This window comes from Tauraco erythrolophus, chromosome 3 (genome assembly GCF_009769465.1).
Source record: "Tauraco erythrolophus isolate bTauEry1 chromosome 3, bTauEry1.pri, whole genome shotgun sequence".
NCBI lineage: Eukaryota > Metazoa > Chordata > Aves > Musophagiformes > Musophagidae > Tauraco > Tauraco erythrolophus.
The window spans coordinates 96,815,803-96,837,136 of record NC_141467.1 but is presented as its reverse complement, the minus strand read 5'-3'; the positions used below and the strand labels follow the sequence as shown (position 1 = coordinate 96,837,136).

The window sequence follows — 21,334 nt, the reverse complement described above, 5'->3', positions numbered from 1 at the left end:
TGAGAGCAACGGACCTGGAGCTACCACAGTGTGTCACACAGCAGCCCAAAGTGCTGACCACTGCCTGCAAACATCAGTGTCTCATCCTGACTTCTGGGAGGGGCTGGGTCTAAAAACCAGGGAAGGTCACCTTAACAACCTCTGACTACCAGCTCATTCTATGCCCAAGGGAACGAGGCATTTGCATCGCCTACAGGCATTTGGACCTTTCTGTCTAAAATATGATACAGCTTCTCCTGCTGAATATTTTTCAAGTAAGCTTCTAACATGAAGGATGACATAGAGCTTAAGTCTGCAAATACTTGTGTTCAAGAATATTTTTCCTCCCATGAGACAGTCTGCCAGCTGATCAGAAGTCACACTGCTGGAGCAGGAAGGAATAAACCCCAGACCGTCCACACTGGAAGCCAGTCAGCGTAACTGTGGTACAACTGCCTTGACTTCAAAAGGGGGCAGTGTTAAATTAATGTTGAGTCCTTAGAAAATGTTGCCCCATTTTCTTTCAGAGCTGTGGACTCCCGGTGATTCAGACCACATCCTCGTTCTTTGTGGAAGATTTATCAGATATAGAGTAGAAATCTAAAAGGCTCTCTGGAACTGGTAAAGCTAAGTAAGCTGGAAAAGGGAAACTTAATTTAGACATCTAACATGAAGTGCCTTGGTTCAGAAACAGCATTCCTATACAGTCAATAGAAAGAAATAATCTATTAGAGCCCAATTCCTCCTTTGCAAATCCAAACTGTTTATTTGATGTACCTACATCTATCTATTTACTCCACAGGGTGCCCAAACAGACAGCCTTGGGTTTCAAACTCTAAATTGAAGAAATATAATAAAATACATCTCCTTACCTGCTTTGTGAGGAGCTTTCAGGTACATGGTACATGAAGACATTTCCTCTGGAGGCAGCAGCCCAGTAACTGGCCATGTTTATGATGGGACATGTGATAAACTGGTCACTAATAAAAAAGGAGGAGCAGGGAATAGACACAGTCACATAACAGAAAAAAGGAAAGAAAATCCCCCACAACCAACAGATCTCTCTCTGTATTGATGGTCTTCTTTAAATCTTCCAAAACAGCTCATATGTCTGCCTTCAAGTGCAGTGAGGGAAACCACATTCACCCTCTATGAGCCCAGTACATCTTAGAATTCACTAAAATTGCTGTTTTATGGAGCGTTGAGCAATGGTAAGAATACTAAATTAACAAGATCTGACACATAAGGAGCATCCATCTACAAGTCCCGTTGTAGTCTGGTTTATGGGGGCCCATGCTTGTAATAATATAAAGCTCCTTCTTTATAGTATTCTTTAAAGCATCACTAGATTGCAATGGCATCTAGTAAAAGGACTTACATATTTCCTGGATTAAGGATCAATAATATTGTTTCTGCTTTTAGATCTGTGTGATTTTTTGAGGTAGAGTTTCTAGAGCTGGAAGAGGTAAAAGACCACTTTTGGAAATGTCCTGCAGAGCCTCTGGCAGGGCTTATCAATATGGAATATCTGGTGCAGTATGTCTGGGAGAGAAAGGTTAAACGGGAAGAGTGCAATGCAATAGTTAAATGATCGATTTATCACCAGGTATTGCAATACAAAGGTATGAGTGAAGTAAATATATCCAAACTTTCCCAGCTTCCATTGCCCCTAGAAGCAGGGCTTGAAGGTGGCGTGAGCAGTAGGTGAAACGAGCACAAGCAGTTCAAGAAGCAGTTCAAGAAGAAAACAGGGAAAAAAAAACAGAACACATTACTGTGGTACAGAAAACAGGAGCAGAAAACAGGACACTTTACTGCGAGATATCTCTTCATGATTCCTCAAGGCAATATTATATGCACACATATCACCACTTTTCATTCGACATGTGCCTGAAGACTCAGCACGCTCTTTGAGTATCTATATGTACATAACTACATGAGCACACACAAATGTATCTGCTGCGGAAGTGAGAGGTTTCAGTTCTCAGCCTGGTGAATCCGAAACAGTAGCTGCTCCTTCAGACCTGGTCGGTAAAAAAAGAATGACTGATGGCAAGAAAGAACAGTGTCAGAAAAGCATAAAAACATGTTGCTATATTTAACTGGTATGGTTATGAAAGGCACTGTTTGGGTAGGTATCTTGGTTCAGCAGAGTTTATTTTAAGCCCATCTGTGAGACCACAAGCTATGGGCTGACTGACCACAATGCTCTTTGACAGTTATGGTTGACAACACCCATATGAAACAAAAATTACTGTTCTTCACATGCCTGCCAGCATGGGGTTTTACAGGAGTGGATGGCCTTTGAAAACTAGGGAGTCTGTGGAGAGCATTAGCTCTTGAGAAATGCTTTGAGATACGTTTCACCACTTAAAACTGATTCTTAGTTGGTGCTATGAGGGAAAAAAAGTCAGCTATTCTGGGGAAGCAGGAAAAAAAAAAATAGTAACCACAAAAATGAAATGACTGTTTCTTACAGGTATGGAATACCAGAGTTAAAAAAAAAAAAAAAAAGACAGAAGAAAAAAAAGAAAAGAAAAAGAAAACGAAACTCATTTTATATCTAGGAAAAATATCATAGAATTGCAGCTGAAAATTTTAAAAGTGGAAATATTTTAAAACCACAAAATATGTACAATGTATGTAGTTTATAACAACCAGTTCTGTTGCTTTTTCACACTTCATAATCCTATTAAAATTTTAGCAACTAATTATAACTTCCTGACACAGAACTTTTCTTGGGCTACACATCCATGGTGGTAGCAAGTCTTTTGTTAAAAAAACAAACACACACACAAAAAAACAATCAACCAACCACCAAAAAACCATAACCAATCCCCTCTTTTCTCCTCCATGTATGTGACTGTCATTCTGTAACTGCTGTCTCCCGTCCCTTCCTGCTGTAGCCAGAGTAATTTCCAGAGTGTTTAAAGCAAAGGATTATCATCGGATGTCCTGCTTTCACTACTCATCCTTCTGCTTGCTCGTGGTGACTCTTCAAACCATTCACTTCTTTCCTTAGCCCAGTCATTTGCCTTGTTATCATAAACAAGCAGGTAACCCCAGTGCCCACGGGGCTGCTGCGGGATGCTCGCAGGCTGAGAGCGGGAGGAGCTATTTGTGTATGGTATTTCTGCTGCAAGCAAGCGGTGTGCTACCGGTTGTAGCTTTGCAAAAGTCAGTGCTTACATCATGCTGAGCCCTGGGCTGAATGTGGGTGATTAAATGTGACAGCCCTGTGTTATAACAGCTCCTTATGGAGGTATCTCTGGATGGGAGAGCTGGTTAAATTTTAAGTCTTTCAGTGTTTTATTATGGCTTAAAACCTTACTGATCTGACTAAAGAATTATAGCCCCAGGGGTAATGGTGATGATGGAAAGAGATTGAAGAAGAGTTCTGGCTTTAACACCCATGAACCACAGTGCTTCCATGTGTGCTGCATGCAGTGGCTCCAGACACCGCGATGATGGGTGGCCTGTCCATGGGACAGGCAACGAGGCAGGGCAAACGCGGCATGGTGCGAGACTCAATAAATGGCACGAAGCTCAACCCACAGCCTTCTGGCTTGTTTACTGCATGACCTCAATGCATTGGCACACCTGGACCACCCAGAAACCTTCCCCAAACAGATTTGGTCACTGCTGTCTTGGATCAGATGTTTCCAAGTGAATTTTGGCTCCTGTTCGTCTCCCACTCACTGAGGCTCCCCTGGAGCAAGACTCTGCACTTCTGATGGAGGACAAAGACCTACTGAAAGGAAAACCTTGTCTCTAAGGTCTCATGGAGAGGCTCATGGTGGGACAGAAAGCTGTAATGTTGAGAGCACAGATACTAAGAGCTTGTAGCTATGTCTGGGTTCAAAACAGAGGTGAAACAGCTTGGATGGGCACACCAGGACTCAAACTCCAGCTTATAAAACATATCACCTTAGTAAAGAATTTTCATAATGAGTCTGCTCATGAAGCAGAGACAGAAATAGGGAGAGTTTTTTTGATTCATTTTCTGAAAATCTGTTCCACTTAAACATTCAGCCCCGAGTTTGCGCAGAAGCAGGAAAAAGGAGGTAAGGAGGTTTCCCCTCCGTTTGCCTCCTTTCAGAGAAATGAGCTCACCCTCCCCAGCACCCCTCATCTCAAGATCTGTAACTGGCTAAAGTGAACCGGCTCCCCATGGGAGAGACAGCAAAATCTACAGTCCTCTCTGCAGACCAAACCACCATCATGTGACCCAAACTAAAGATATGCACTAGTCTCTACAGCCTACCATAGGTGTCATGACGGCTGGTGAGTCCTAGTTGAAAGAGCAATGACCTCTTCAAACTGACTGGTACCCAGAACTGCTGGACCCTGATGCCATATCCAGCTAAGGGTCAAAGCTATGCATGTATACTAGGTGGTGTGAACATGGCCCACTGCTCATCTTCCACTTCCCAATAGTCCCTGCCTGCCATGTTTTAATGCAAAGTATGGGAGTGTATACACTGAAGGTAAGTTGCTCATGTGTCTGTTGACATTTCATCACAAGTATTTCCTTTGGAAGAGGCTGGGAGGCACAGTGAGTCTACAATGTGTCCTGATGGATCATACAAGGCAAGAGACAGGTATCGTGTGTTTTTCTTTCACCTCCACAAGAAGACTTCCTACAGAAGCATCCTACTGCCTTATTCTGCTTTCTCTCACCATGATAAAAAAGGGAGCAAAATGCCGATTGGGTGACATTATACAATCACTGTATACTGGCATTAATGATTACACAAAGGTCAAGGAAATACATGAATAAGCTTAAAGGAATTCTTCTCCCATAGGTAAAATGGAGATTAGCAATGCACAGAGTGGGCTTGAGAGTCACTTTTCTGGATGTTCATAAATGCTTCAGTTTTACACAGGATACTCACCTGTAAAAGGCCTGACATTGTAAAGAAATATATTTTGCAGATTTCATAATATAAAGATTAGTATAATTGCTGAAATCAAAGTTTTCAAACTTGATCACTCTCCAAATTTCTAAAACCTAGGAAAAGTATCTAACTGTATAATTAGGTGACTGAAAAACAGTCAGTCTATTACTTCTTCTACTATGACAGGGATGAGACAACTCAAGAAATTTTTGATGCAGAGTGTGAAAACGACCAAGACATCTTTGACATGAAAGAGCACACAAAGAAGCTTTAGTAGTTTTAGTCCAATACAAAATTCAAGAAAGACAATTCAAACTTCACAAGGCATAAAAGTCAGTACAATTTCTGTTTGCCAATGATGTTGAAAATCTCAGGGAAAATGAAAACATATTCCCATTTTCTGCTCATTTGCACAAGAATGTCTCAAGTTTTTCAGAATATAAATACATACTTGAGATAAGGAAAACAAACCTTGCTTAACCCCAATCACATGGTTGTAACAGGATGAGTTTCTTACCGGGTGGCATTTTCCAAAGCCCTGGAAAAGGATGAATAATCATCGTTTGAGTGTTCAAGGGAGTAATACCATGTAGCCGCACTTTCAATGAACAAGTTGGAGTCTTCTCCTCCTAGAGAATTTTGCAGAGCCTGATAAAAGGCTGTTTTGCTGTTGGCTCTTCCTTGACTTTCTTCAAATTTCTGAGAACAAAATGCATACATGGAATTTACAAACAAAAATAAAAGATACATTTTTAATGGAAAAACATAGGCTTGGATCTCTCTGCTGGAACGAGTCTTCTCTGCTGTGATCTCTGATTCCTAGGGGAAGAAGTAGGGGAAAGTCCTATAAGACTATCACTGGACAGCAGTATCGGCTTCCTCAATACATACTCTAGGACTGAATCCCTAAGCTGGTTAAGTCCAAATCATAGGACCAGTGCTGTGCAGATTTAGCTCTAATACTACAGAAACCCAGGTGGCTTCTGCAGAAGTAGTCCACATGGATAGTTCTCCAGTGTGGGTGTGCCCAACACTGTCTTTCTGATGAGCTCACTGCAGGTAAACTAAAGGGAAGAGAAGGAGATACTGCTCCTTTGGAAAGTCCAGAAAGCAAACATGCCATATAGCCATTTCATTTCATGGCTATATCACTGTCTCTTCTGGAAACACCTACAAAGAAATGTGACTGCCATAAGGCCTGTATTTAGGTCCCTTCTGAACTAATATCGGCCTTGGCCTTGGAAGAGAAATCCTCCTCCTCCAAATCTCAGTGAAAGTAGCAGCCATGATCTTCAAACTTCGTAACTAGTAAAGAGGGGCTTTTCAGAGAGACCTACCTTGAAATGCCCTTTTCCTGAGATCTATGGTCTGAAACCTTTCCTGACATAAAGGCATTTTCCCCAGGGCAGAGTGCCCATGTCACTGCAGAATTACTGATAGAAGTGGGATCATCTTCTCTGCCAAACTGTTTACCTGACCCTATTTTTACCAAATTTAAACACTGCTGGAAGTTTTCACTACATCTTTCTTGAGGAAGTTTTTTTTTATTTTATCAATTCAGATTTTTCACCTTTTTTTTTTTTTTTAAACCATTTATTTCGAGTTCAGAAAAAGAGCAGAACTTTCCTGTGGATCAAGGCCTTTCTAAAGAAGATACCTTGCAGGTGCATGCTGGCTGAAACTTGGTATAACAGCTCCAAAGAGAAAGATCTAATAAACCACCTATATTATTTTGGGCAGTCAGTCTGATGAAAAATAGGCTGGTGTCTGCCCAGCCCAGTTACCATAGATGCTTTACTGAAAATATTATTTTGATGGCCCACAGCTGGTTTTCATCATGCTGCTAGAAGGTGTTTCCACAACCCTATACAGAAAGTACAGAGGGAATAATTACTTTTCAACAGATTCACAGAAATGAAAGATGAAAAATAAGTTCTCATCTGCTGAGGCTGAGACCTGTCCTTATTGATGTACTCTAATGCTACGTGCATTTTGATGAAGTGACTTTACAAGGGATTTCAAAACACTACCAAATATCCTAAAGTCCAAAAAGATCTTGGCAATTTTCCTTGTATTTGTAATAAATTCTTCTTTTGCTAGATTTTGGCCCATGCAATGTGAAAAGAGTCATGTGGTGCCAGCTTCAGTAATACAGCTGTACTTTGAAAAAGATCTGCGACTCACAGATGACACGTCACTTCTTGCGCACAAGTGCCACATATGAAACTGCATAGCACACTTGCCTGCAAAATCATTCAGTTTCAATACAGCAGGGATATTTTACATATATTTTTCTGCAAGAAACAGAAATTATCACTGCAGACCTGACTGCAGATTGACTGAATTCAAAAGCAATCTAACCATCGGCTTCGGCACACGTCAGTTCAGCTCCCTACTAACCAGCAGAAGCATTGCTGCTGCCTGATTAGGAATCTCTCATTTGGTGACTGGAGCTGGTGGATTTGGCTAGCAGATATGGATAAGAACTGATGCTTTTCTGTGTCAATGCAGAACCCAAGCTCTAATGTGTAAAGCATCCTGTACAAAGCAATTTTCATGCAATGCTTTCCTTTTGTTGTTGGTTTTTTTTTTTTTTTTAACAGATATGTTACTTTATTCTACACCTGTCATGGATAACTGAAAACAGAGAAAAAAAAAGAAAGGGAAAAAAACCTTAGGGTACTGATTATGTACCCTAGGAACTGATCCTTCACCGCCTCATCAACCAGCAAACATCAAATAAACATTACAGTTGAAAACCACAGAAAAGGAGATGGGTCATCATACAACACATGGTTAAGCTGAGAAACACCTTGCCATGTGGTTTTGAGGATGCCAAAATTGGTGAAGATGAAGTTTCATGAACAAGTTCTTGAATTAAAAAAAAATAAATCAGATAATGGTTATTAATTACGGAAAGATCAATTGAGGCTAGGAATTCCCTGAGCTGCAAAGTGCTAGAGGTTTGGAGAGCATTGAGCAGAAGTATCAGATTTTCTTACCCTGTTCTTACAAACATCCACTCTTAGCCACTGTTGAAAACAGCATTTTGTGCTAAATGGGCTTTGATCTGACTCAGTGCGGTCGATCTTAAGTTTTTACTGCACCTATGTACTAGTTTCTGTGATCTTCAAAACGCCCCAAAAATTCTGGTGACCTTTCTCAGCAATCATTGATAACGGAGTGGGGTCCCTGAGATGGGCTGAGTCAGATGAAAGAAAACTCAACAGCCAGAGACGGATGAGAATCAGAACCGGCATTTGTAAGACATTTTGCGACTTTTCATCCCAACCAGCGCTAAAATAGCACAATCTGAAACACATGTCGAAAGTGCTGCTTTCGCTACAACGTAATATGATTTAAACTTCTGACTTTAACATGATAGTACAAAATAAAGCAATACATTTGTGATAGTTTGATGTGTGGGGGTGTTCTGGTGGCAGGAGAGGGGATTTGCTCCCTGTGCCACCAGATCTGAGTCCCATCCCCCTCGGGCGGTTGAGCCAAAGTGGCGCCTCTGCGAATTGCCCTATTTAAGTTGGGACAAAGGGGTGGAAAAAGGTGTTTTGCTCAGGAGCGAGGAGAGAGCAGGAGGGCGCTGCCCTCGCTCCCGGCTCCCGGCCGGGCGGCCGCTCGGGCCCGGGCCGGTGCCACGTGCTCAAGATGGCGCCGGGGGAGCCGTATGGGGGACTTGGGAAGCAGCTCGCTCCCAGGGTGCCCGCCGGGCCGAGCTCCCCCAGAGAGAATTAAGATCTAAGAGAAAACAACCACAACGACCAGGTCAGTCAAGATGGAGCAGGAGGAGGTGTGCTGGAGCTGAGGTTTCCCTTGCAATCGGTGTGAAGATGGCAGGCGGCCCCCCTGCAGCCAGGGTGCACTCGGCGGAGCAGAGACCCACTTGCAGCCCGTGGAGAAACCCACGTCGGGGAAGAGACGCCTGAGCCCAGGAGAGGTCGTGGAGCAGGGGATGCACAACGAGGTACTGTTAATCATGGGCAGGGAATGCACGACGAGGTCGTGGAGGCATCTGGAGTCCGTGGGACGGCCCACGCCGATGCGAGTGGCAGCAGCTCCCTAAGAGGCCGAGACTGGTGAAGCCCGAACTGGTGCAATCCATGGGGAAGGATTGCAATCCTGCGGGCAGGACTCATGCTGGAAAAGTTTGGGGATTTTTTCCTCGTGAGTAGGGGATCCACCGAAGCAAGGGAAAAATGGTGTAAGGACTCCTCCTCCTTTAAGTAAGGAGCAGCAGTAACGACATGGATGAACTGACCTGCACTCCCCCATTCCCTGTCCCCCTGCGCCGCCGGGGGGGGAGGTAGAGCCAGGAACGAAAGGAAATAGGAGGTGGGGAGGTGTTGTTTTAAGATCTGGCCTTGTTTTCTCTTTCTCCTCTCAAGTAACCAGTTTCGTTCCCTTATGTCTCTTGTTATGTAACTGTTAATAAATTGGGTTTTTTTAAGAAAAAAAAGCCTGAGTCATGTTTTGCCTGGGACCATGGTTGGTGGGTGCTCCCACTCGGTTCTTGTCTCGACCCTCAGTCCAAAAACCACGACAACGTTGAAAATAAAACCCATGAAACATTAAAAAGACAAAGCATTTTAACTTTTCAGAAATTGATTCAATTTGACAAACTTTCCATGTCCAAGAAATGTTTCCCATTAGAAAATATATGACCAAGGAATAATTTTCAAATAACAGTAGATACAACAGCTGCTATGAGATTAATAGAAACAGCTGCACATTATGTAAAATAATTTACATTCTGCTAACCTTTAAAGAGGTATTAGCAACTGATCTCAGAGTTATAGTGAGGTTTTCAACTTTTGTTAGAAAGTAAGTAAGAAAAAAATAAAGATTCATCAGGTATATTGCTTTCTACTGTTCTGGCAATGCAAAGTAGTCATAAAAATAGTCTAAATAATGAGTTATATAATGCTTAATGTTCTTGTTGCTGCAGCATAGCTTCTGGATCATATGAATCAATCTGGTCCAGTGTTTTATTTAAAAAAGAAATTGCAGCAGTTGGTAGATGAAACGTTTACATTTTCCAAGGGGAAAAAAGTACTTTTCTGACAAACTGGAATAGTAAAAACATTAACAGAGTATGTACAGATCTTAAGTCTTAAATGGCTTTTGATAAACGTTGTCACAAAAGATGGTGGATGAAATGCTGCCAGCCATTCAGCAGAGTATTTCAAAGATACCAGAAAATGACGTAAAGAGGCTGATATCAGCCCATTCTCCTCACTGATGGCATTTATCAGGACACTGCTCCCCTGGTCATTGTAATTAATATGCACATATCTGCCATCTGTTGCATGTTGCTGAATACTTTGATCCATAAAGAAATTAACTGGCTGCAATATGGTGCAGGATGGAAGATCTGGTCTGCATAGATGCAGTTGCTTACACAGGGTAAATAAACTATATTTCTATCTATTCACTCTCCTATGTCCTAGTTCAGGGTTCTGCAGCCAGCTAAATTTGTAGTAAGGAGGGAAAGAAAAAGAAAGAAAACACATGAAGTGCAAACTTAGTCTTCCAACTAAAACAAAAGTTAACGATCCTTGCAATGTGGAGATGACATAGCAGGCACAGAACATATGGAGGATATAAACAGGGTCATACTGACTTATATACATATATAGACAAACACAGATATAGATCAGCATGAGTGACTCCATTTACTTGTTGCCAGTAGGAACCATTAGATCTTCCCACCTGAGCATCACATATAGCACATGGATAAAATTTTGCCCAGCTGGGAATTGAAATCAACATTTTTAGAGGTTTCTGCTCAGCTGCCCTAATCTATGACTGCTCAAAGGCAACATCCCTGAAGGTCTGCCATGGGAATTGCAGTTAACGGGTTCAGGCTTAACAGCTCCATATGCCACATCATAGTGCATTATGGCACCACTTGCCATTCCCTTAACAAACTCTGCTTTGTTTCTCACTTCGTTTCAACCATCTGATGGCTGCACTGGGGACAAGTACGGAGTGCTGCAGGAAGTGGTAAATCTGTCTCAGTTCACATGAATAAGCATTCAAGTGAATGCCATAAAACGGTCATTTCCATGGGCAAGACATTGAGCAGGAATATTCAGCATATTCTCTGCTTCGAGCATCTCCGAGAGATCTCAGCTTTCAATTGTAAACAAATTGAACGCAAATGCTTTGCTAGCACATAAATGGTGCCTTCTGTATTTCTATTTCATTTTTAATAATGAAGTTCTTAACAGGCGTAAGCACAGCGTCACAGTGAGAGTACAGAAACACCTAAAACAACCAAATGCCAGTAAGTCCCCACAGAGCAACATGGTGCCAACTGGATTTACCACCTTCAGGTCTGGTTTTACTTTCACTCCTAAGTCTCGAATGCTAAGAGCTTATAAAACTTGCATTCAACTCCAGTCCAAGGCAATAAGAATTGCATCATGTCTTAAGCTTGCTTACATCCAAATGGCTAAAAGTGTCTCCTCACCATTTACAAGATCAGGATTAATAGAGCAAGACTGGGATTAATAGATCAAGCCCTTTGCATCTGACCACACTGAAATCAGTCATCCTAAAGGAGATGGAAATGAAGGACTTTGCCATTCCATACGCTTGCCACAGGACCATTTAGCTGTGCCATTTGTCCACCCAAATACATGCATGGTTCTTCTCTCTACAGAGTTGGAGCACATCCACAGGTGGATTTTCACTCCCCTCTTTGTAGAACAGGGAGGTTTCGTCCCCTCTTTGTAGAACAGATTAAATAACTTGGTTGTAGTCAGAGGCAAACTAGGAACTATGCTTTTGTTCCCCAAGTTGAGTCCAGTGCTCTGTCCACCAGCTAAGCCCTCCCACCTTACTTAGTATATCAGTAAAACCAGCTTTAGGTTTTCCCAGAAAGACGCAAGTCAGATCTCCCTCAAGGGAACCCTTAAAGTGATTAAAGTAGAACAGTGGTATACAGTGTGGGTTGTTTGAAATCCTTCTTCTATGTCTACTCTGGGGAGAGGACAGATAGCACAGATCAAAGATCCCTTATGACAGTATGACAGAGGAAATGGGGCACAGACTTCTCAATAACAACCACCACCCGCACCAGTTTCTGCCACTGTAGCTAAATATGCCTGTGGCCTACTCAGGACTTTATCATCTGACTTTGATTGCAGCCATGCATGGTCATGGTTATGACGTAGAAATGCTCTTGAGGACCTGGAAAATGCATGTTCTTAAATAGCTCAATGACAGAGGAAGCACTACAATTTCCCAGCAATTAATACACTAACTGCGTGGACAAGGAAGAAATTAGGAAACTTTAAACTTGCAACAGGTCTTGAAGAAAACAATCAGACTGGTCAAACCAGTCATCTTTCCTGAAGCCCTAAAAACCTGAAGACACAGGAAAACAGAAATAGAGGAAAACGTACATTAAAAAAAAATCATCAGCTCTTATTGAGAATATAAAAACAGCTTAAGGAAGTCAAAAAGGAGAAAACAAAATACAGCCATCTACTATGAACATTATGAATTTTCTGGAACAGAGATGGAATCTCACAGCAATAGCACCAAGTAAGGCAGGTACTATTAAAATATCTAGTAAAGAAGTTAATTAACCTTCTAAGATCAGAAGATCTCCAATAGCAGGAGATTTTAAAGCAGGTCTCTCAGGGTGAGGTAGACACGGCCATTTCTTAAGGTTGAGTTACACTAAATTTTTGAGTCCTCTTCCAATCTTATTTTCTGTAAGTCTTTAAATAAAGAAGATATTCCAGGTTTTCTTTTTGGAAAAACAACATTTTATTGCTGAGCTCTCAGTTACCAGCGTTTTTCCTTTCCATTTCAACCTGACAGTGCTAGCTTTTAGCAGTTGAGTCTTTCATTAACACCATAATTTTTTGTATAATTTCTAATACATCATGAAATTTCATTTCAGTTTTGCAGACAACTGTCACATGGAAATAGTGGTAAAGGAAAGAATTTCACTTCCTAGTCTTCATCATATGACTTGTAATGAGGTTACTGAGATTTATTCCCCTCTCACAGAGTCTGGATCACTATCTGCAGGCCTCCAGCATCACAGTCCATTTCCGATGCTTGACTTCCTCTTTTAATAGATTCCAAAAGAGAAAGATACATGAAATAAGAGCAGGAAACTTCTGATGAAGACTAAGTAAGCAATATGAACTTTATTCAGATGGCTTAAAAAGCCTTCTTTCAAAGGGGTAATTTTGTCATTAATTCTGAACTAAACTGGTCTATGTATTATTGGGTACCAGCAAAGAGAAGCAAGGATTAACCTTTCACTGCCTTCTAAGAGATGAAATCCACACCGTTCTAGAAAGATAGCAACAGACCTGCAGCTCACTTAGATAACCCTCAAAATAATCCCTGCTGTGTCACATTCTCCTGTTGATTTGTTAGCTTATCTCTGAGCACGTCGAAACATTTAATTTAATTTGGCAGCGTTAAACAGGGAAGTGCTATTGTTCCCGTTGCAGAGAAGGACAAATGAACTAGAAGAGGTTGATATGCTGTCTCAAGAACAGACAGTGCCAAATGGTTCATAAGCAGATGCAAAATCTGTCTGGATAGACCTTAATGATTTGAGGACTTTTATGTCCTACTATCCCATTCCTGGAGGTGTTCAAGGCCAGGTTGGATGAGGCTTTGAGCAACCTGATCTAGTGGAAGGTGTACCTGTCCATTACAAGGGGGTTGGAACTAGATGATCTTTAAAGTCCCTTCCAACCCAAACCATTCTATGATTCTATGTTCAAAATACAGTATGGATGCAATTCTTTTTCATTTCACTAGTTTATGCCCTGAAACCCTAGCCCACACATCAGGCCAGTGCTATTTTTAGTCATAGCTAGTCCATATTCAGAATCATATTTACAAGAAAATGTACTTAAAGGCAACAGAGAAAAAAGGTTGCCACAAAAAATAAAATAGGTTGGCATAGAAAAGACCAACTTAGCACTGCTTCATGGTGAAGAACCTCATAACCAAGATATGAGCTTGCTTTCTTCTTTGTGATAGACATCTGAGATAGCAATATAATATAGGGTTTCAGAGACAGTAAAACATACTGCTGTATATTTACACATACTAAATCATTGCTGATATTTTACCTTTTCATATCTCCCCCAGTAGTGTTAATCAACAAATATAATAATGCCATTAATCAGCCTAAAGAGGACTGGCTGGAGATGGACAATGCCTTTGCATATTTTCATGGAGTGTAATTCACAAATTGTAGAAATCAAAAAGGATCTGTTCTGGCTGCATATATCATCATCATTATAGTAATAATAATAGTAATACCATCAGTTCCTTAACAGTGAGTCTCTTCCTACCTTAATTGCCTTAGCTCTGGTGATCAAACCATCTTGCTGAGCACTTCCAATAAGCAGATCTACTTTCCGAAGTCGAGGGCGCTGCAGGGCTTTAGCTAAAGGTTCCTGAACGTAAATTCCGTCCATCACTGGACCCCAGTACTGGAATGGACCACTTATAGCTAGAAGCTAGATTAGCAAAAAAACAACGAGAGTGCAGTTAAATTACTTACCCTGGTCATTTCCTTCCATTTTACTTATGTTTCAGAACACTGAGCTGATAGCCTTCAAGTGAACAAGGGATCAGTTAATGTAAGTGCAAACTCACCATTGGCAGGAAGTAATGCTTTTGTTGACAGTCTCAGTAGGTGAAAGGAGCTGAATAGGCCAAGATAATTGATGATTTGATAGCCATAAAAATATTGTTTTAAGTTAGGGATTGGGTCTATGCTGGTCCTGATCGGAAAATGTATTGCCAGCGGATGTTTTTATCTGTGATTAAAGGATCCATCTCTAGAATCATTTATGCTGCAGCTTTCACAAGTCTCCCACTCAAGAGGCAGGGAACTGATGTCCCTACCCACTTCCTTTTCTGCAAAAATGCAGTTACTGAAGCTACAGACACTTGATTCTCCTTTAGAGTAACACCCAGGGGCAGATGAGAGGGGACTGAAAGAAGGTAAAACTGTATTTAGATTAGTTTTGGAAGACATGGTGAAAGTACTGTAAAAGGAATTTAGTCTGAAGGAGAATCAAGCTGTGAGTACTCATAGGTCAGAGGTGGATGTCATGAACATCATCACTCCACTGGAGATAGTACAGTTGCTCTTTCACAAGGATTCAGTCCAATTTATTTCTTAAGCTTCCTCACAGCTACATGTCAATGACAACTCTCTTGATTCCTTGCCAATTGCATATATTTTGCTATGGTGTACCTTAGTCTGTGCATCATTGAGGACACGAGCAGGCAACTGGCGGAGGCAGGCTACAATTTCCTCGCTGTTGGATATAGGGCATCCCACATCTTCGGCCAGGACTGCTGCTTGGGTCTGCGCTCTCCTCTTAGTAATAATAGATGCTGGAGAAAAAGCTGAACCTCCCTGGAAAAGAAAGACAATATCAGTCAACACCTGCTGTCAAAACACCTGATCCCCTGGTGCAGGTAACAAAGATGAGAAGCATAATCTACTCAGTTGCAGAATGTAAAACACTGGTATTTAAACCATAAGAAGTGAGTTCCAACAATCCAAGCAAAGGGGAGAAGGATAGGTTGGGCTGTTTCCAGCTCTGCCATGGTTATTTTGGAAGACCTCTGAAAAGTGTCTATGTTATGTTATGTTTACATTGAGGGTAGTAAGGCGCTGGAACAGGTTGCCCAAAGAAGTTATGGAAGTCCCATCCCTGGAGGTGTTCAAGGCCAGATTAGATGAGGCTTTGAGCAACCTGTTGTAGTGGAGGGTGTCCCTGCCCATGGTAAGGGGGTTGGAACTAAATGATCTTTGAGGTCCCTTCCAACCCAAACCATTCTATGATTCTATGTCCATAACCAAGTCACAAATCTTTCTGAAAACTTTGCTGGAAGGATAAACATTCAGATAGGAGCGGATACAAAGAAGGCACTGCGAGGCACATTGGGGAATGGAGAGTCCATCTCACAAGAGGAGACTGAAAAGAGTTTTGCTTTCATAAATGTGATAACAAGCACTGAGAGCAAGCATAATCTTTCTTTATAAATGAATTCACGAAGAAGAGCTATTTATACCTTCAGCCATTGCTGGTACAAGGCCAAATAGGCATTAACTGTTCATATTGAGTGTAAATAAATTTAGGCTAGAAACGCCAAAATAGCTAACCCAAGGAGCAGCGAGAGTTTAGAAGAGCTATGAGCAGAAGTAGTAGGAACAAAAGGCTAAACCAAGCTGCAGAAGATCAACCAGAGCCAGAGCACATCAAAATCAAAGCATAGGCTACAGTACAATCTCTATCCCAGACTCTCTGTTTCCTTCCTACAGCTGGGCCAGCATGGAAATGGTCCTCACCAAGAAAAGAGGGTACAACATTTTTGAGTAGTCATGAAAACTGCTTATTGAAAATGAAGATAGCATAAATTTGATAAGATCTGACCTAGAACAGAAAGGCTGGAATAGCTCTGATATGGTTCAAATGACTAATTTCCAAACATTTACATCAGTTTGCTACAATAACTGCTAAGATTAGCTCCTGTCTTCTAAAAAAAAACAAACTCTAGATGCATGATATGAAAGACCCTGATCTATTCAGCCGATTAACTTAGCTACTTACTTAATTTGCTCAAAGCATAACTACAAGGCTGAAAAGGCATAAAACCAGGAGCAAGTTAAAAAGAAACAGAAAACAAACAGGAAATCCTTAATTTGAAATTGTCTCAAACCTTTGAGCCTGAAGAACTCTGTGCAGCCCTGGCCAGCACCCAGGACATTTTTTATATTTCAAACAAGCAGACCCATTGATGTTAATAGGATACCATTGCTCATAACTGGAGAAATTGGTTTCCAAAAATAATTTGAAAGAGGTGGTTGTTTGCATGTAGCGACAGTCTTTTTAGTTCACTGTATGTAGAATTTCCAGTGCCACTACCTTCCTGAAAGGTTTCTTTTCCTTTTTAAGGGATCTGGAAAACAAGCACTGTTCTTAGCTTAATGACTAAGATGCAGATGGTTGCAGATAAGCAAAGGAAAAAGCTGAGATTGTCAATCCTGGGGCACTAGAAGAGCCATCTCTGGTTTTAAGAAGGCAGAAGAAAAAAAGAAGAAATAAACATCACTTAGACTTATTCTTCACTTCCATCCTCAATTTAGATGAGAACTCAAGTGAGCAATGGGCTTTTTTCTCATGTGGGATTTGTGGTGGCCTGTTTTATGTTTGTAAGGCATGATATTTACCAGCTGCTGACTAGGTGCACTGACTCAGTTGGTCATGAGAGAAAAAGAAAAATATCCTTGATGAGAGCATCTCTGTGTGTAGGTGTGTCCCCAGGACGCAGAATGAGACCGTTGCTTTTTTGCCTGGCCTTTGGAAGAGCATGTTCACCAGAACTAGAATTAGTGAGACTAGAGAAGGGAAAACATGGCATGCTAGCTTCCCTCAGAAGAGCAGCTTCCTTACTTTTCATTTAGAGCAAGGAATTATGTGCTTCCTTGGCATAGCAGAGAAATTAGATCGAGAATTGCACAATATCCACTAGTCTGGCAAATATATTCTTCAACATCAGATCTGAATGTGCTCAGCATGTTTTAGCAAGTATTCAGTACCTTTATATGGCATTCATTTAAAACAAACAAAACAAAATGAAACCATAAAAAATTAAAGGGCTTCAATTTCCCAAATTCTGAAAGTTTCCCAAATTCTGAAAGTTTCCCAAATTCTGAAAGTTTCACAAATTTTGAAAGTGGCAGTTTTTGTGGAAATTCTGAAGTTGCCTTATTAAAAGGCTAAGTTTGGTAGGGAAAGGGAGTACTCAGAACAGATGACATATAGAGTCCAAAAATTCAATAGGACCAAGCAAAACATCTTAGTGTGTGCTTGATTTCAAACACATCTCCTCGCAGGGATTTTAAAAGCTTTGCAGAGTTCCCCTGTCTCTGACATCTCTACAAACTGAAAGATTGCCCTTGGGTCAAGTGCTGAGTCAAAAAACGATTGCAAAAGGTTCTGGACAGAAGTGTTTTACAAGTCCTCTCTGCAGAGGGAAAGCTAAAAGCCTGGACAGGCAAATCTTCACATCACAGCATTGGATGGGCCACCATTAGATATGGTCCAAGCTTGACGAGTCAAAGAAAAGCCCAAAACTTCTGCAAATACACTTGCGAGGTGAGGAGAGATCTCGTCTGGAGCCCTACTGTAGCTGTGAATATTTTCTCTTCTTTGTGTGTGTGGTTAGAACACGTTTACATGCTCCTCTTCATTCTGTTTTTTTCTTCTATTTTCCATGCTAATGGCCACTTCCTCAGTTTGCATTTTCTTTTTATAACATCTGCTTTCAGGAAGCATGTCTGGTGTTTGGGGTTTGAAAGACATGTGGTATTCACTACCGTTACTCCTGTTTAATTTTTGTTGGGACTGGAAGCGGGTGATAGAGGAACTTGGGACATCATTCAAGCGGTATTTGGAAGCAATACTGTTATGTTCCCTCCCATGGTGCATCTGAAATATGTTCCAGGCTCTGGAAACAAGGCTTCTCTTACCACAGAAGTTAGGCAAGCAAAACTGTACCAGTTCTCTGTTTTTCAAATTCACATCACAATTCAGGATCATTGTTTCCTCATCCTCACCAAAAAACCTCAGGAACAAATAAGTGAGAGCAGAAGTTAGAGACTGCTCAGAATTAAATTTCTTCTTTTTTTGAGCCTGAAATTTTTACATTAAGAAGAAATCTTCCCTGAACGCTGTAGCCACATTAGAGCCAGGCTTAGGACACAGAAGGTAACATAGCGACACTCAGCATTTCCCTCTTTCCCTATAAAACTATAATTTATTTGTGCGATTAGTCTCAGTAATGAAGGAGTTGTGTGCTTTGAAAAATAGGACTATTTAGGCAGAAGCAGAAATAGCAGAGGGACTATTCATTTCCATTACATGACACCCATATTACCATCAACATGACAGAACCATGAATCAAGAAACCAAAAATCATGAGATCAGCTCAAAAATAACAACTACTGTGTTCTTTTCGTTAGTCCTCTGTTTTTTAATTCTCCAGGAATTCTTCTGTACCTATAAACACAACAGCTGAAAAACTCACTTTTAAAACTAACAGCTGCGATCTTCACATAATCCTGCAGAGTAGTTTTTTTGAAAGCAAACTTCTAAACAACATGAGATGTACAATAAAATTGTGAAAGTTAGCCGTCTTGCCGTCACAGGGTATTTCCTATCTCAGCATCATTTAGAAGAGCTTTACAAGGAACTGAAGCCACACGCAGTTCTTGTTTCAGCTGTCCTCACGGATTGACCCGCTGTCATCAGAGGAAGTTCCAATGACATTTTTGACAACAACCTGGATGAAAGCATTCTGTACTGAACTGCTGAGAAGACGCAGCAGCAGCTGTGTTGTGCAATCCACAACAGCAATGTTACACTGTCCTCTTAAATTCATAGGAATAGAAGGTACATTACAATGTTGGGCAATGATACCTACTGTAACAAGTGATGGTGTTAAAAATAGAAGGCAAAGCCTTCAGTACTGTTTAGTTCAGAGACCAGCAGCTTTGCAAGCATTTATTTATTTCTCTTTGCAAAATTAGAGGTGAAGCTATTCAGTAGAAATTCAGATACTAGGAAATGTTGCAGCTCACAGTGGTGAGAAGCTGATGAATGCAAATCGGTATTACACCAAGAAGAATCCTTGCTTTGGTGTTAGGCTGTGATCAGCTGAGTTGAGGCTGGTACCTCTTGCAAACTTCTCTCTTGGGACACTATAGCTCACAGATCTGCACTGGTGCTATCCTGTCCACCTCCATTCGTTGGGCACATCTAACTCTTCTTGTCTAGCCAAATGCTGGCCTTCTGCTTCAGATGTCTTACAGTTTAGGAGCTTTTAGTTAAATAGCACCCCTTACTGCTATTCTGATGAGATAAGAGCAAAGAATATATGGACCATTACTGTAAGCTGTACCTCTGTCTCCCAGCACACCTGGAATGGACAATTACCATATAAGCTGCATATAAGCCGAATGTCTTTTAAATTCCTCATTTACTCTGGAAACTCACTTCCGCAGTTTTTCAAAACTGTTTCACAACAGATCTAATGATTAGAAGTGTCACTGCAACTAGTTTCTATCACCCACACTCTGTTAACCCAAACCCTTTTTCCCCTCCTCACACCGTGACCTCTTGTTTTTCCAACCTGACTTGAAACTGAAACCCCTGCTTGAGCCACATTCTCCTCTACGGCACATGCATTCCCTTCAAACTAACGCAGTTTCTCTGATGGCTGCAAGGCTGCAGAGTCCTGTCCAAGTAGGCTCTCTGTCTGCCCAGAAGCATGCTATAGCCCATACAAACAGTAGTAATGGTAACGCCACCCAAAAAGTGACATCAAAAAATATCTCATGAAAACAGTCTAACCAATGAAATGTCCTGATAATTCTACTTTCCTAAAAGAGCCAGCTGCACAGCAATATTTTATTTGTTAAAGATAGGCATTCTCCAGGCTCAGATGCACACAGTTCAGAGCCAGAAGAATCTGTCAGACCATCTGGTTTGACCAGAGCCAAGGCTCTTCCATTTCCTGACTGCTGAGCTCAAGTGCTTCCTATCTCTTAAAACATGGCTTGTGTTTGTCTAAAGCCTGATCTTGCACGAAGCATTTAAGCTGGGCTCAGAGACACCGAAAAAAGGATACTGCAATCTTCTCCTCTACAGTTCGTGCCTGAAGATAGTCACTCCACTGACAGAAAACTGCACTTTATTTCTGTTTGAGGTTTTTCTGTCTCCAGTTTCAGTTAAAGCCAGATTAGAGACTGTTTATATCCTGTTTTTTCTCCCTGCAAAAATAAGTAAGCTGCAACTAAGTGACCACTATCTCTTCTCTCCAATTAGCTTAATAGATTATTCTCTAAAAGACTGAATTTAAAGTATTTTCAGAAGCTGTTTTTAATTTGGGCCTTTTTTTTTTTTTGCTTGCAGCGTTGTTTTCCAGTGTCCTGCATTTCTTTTCCTTAGACATTTAATTCTGCATAGTGACGAGTGCTTACAACACACCAAGGTTGACAGGCTCTATGTGAAGACATTAATGTCATTTCTTCCAGGCTTTCAAATAAAGTCTGTCTTCAACAGCCTGGAGGAGTCAAAATCTTTGGGACCAACTCAGCAAGTGTCTACCACAGCTAAGGAGGTATGTGGCAGACACATAGCAAACACTGGCACATGAAGTGTAATAGGGAATTGACAGGTCAGTCCAGCAACGGAAAGGGAGACTGAGATATAAACAATTTCCCCTCCATAATCATCTAGGTCCTCTCTCTTCTACCAAAACCAACATTTTGAAGAAGGAAGATTTCTTTTTTATATATGAGTCTTGGCAAATACCACTTTGCTAATCAGAGGCAGTCCTGCAAATCATAGCATCATAGAATCTTAGAATGG

At 41.1% G+C, this 21,334-nt stretch overlaps 1 protein-coding gene across 1 annotated transcript in view; it reads right to left on the bottom strand.

Moving 5' to 3' along the window:
• TG (thyroglobulin) overlaps window positions 1–21,334 on the bottom strand; it is a 162,969-nt gene that overhangs the window by 18,108 nt on the left and 123,527 nt on the right. The window contains exons 42-45 of the mRNA XM_086609570.1: window positions 15,145–15,309; window positions 14,231–14,398; window positions 5,395–5,576; window positions 852–959 (exon numbers count right to left, since the gene is read on the bottom strand). Coding sequence (XP_086465696.1) covers window positions 852–959; window positions 5,395–5,576; window positions 14,231–14,398; window positions 15,145–15,309 — 623 coding nt within the window. The remainder of the gene's footprint in view (window positions 1–851; window positions 960–5,394; window positions 5,577–14,230; window positions 14,399–15,144; window positions 15,310–21,334) is intronic.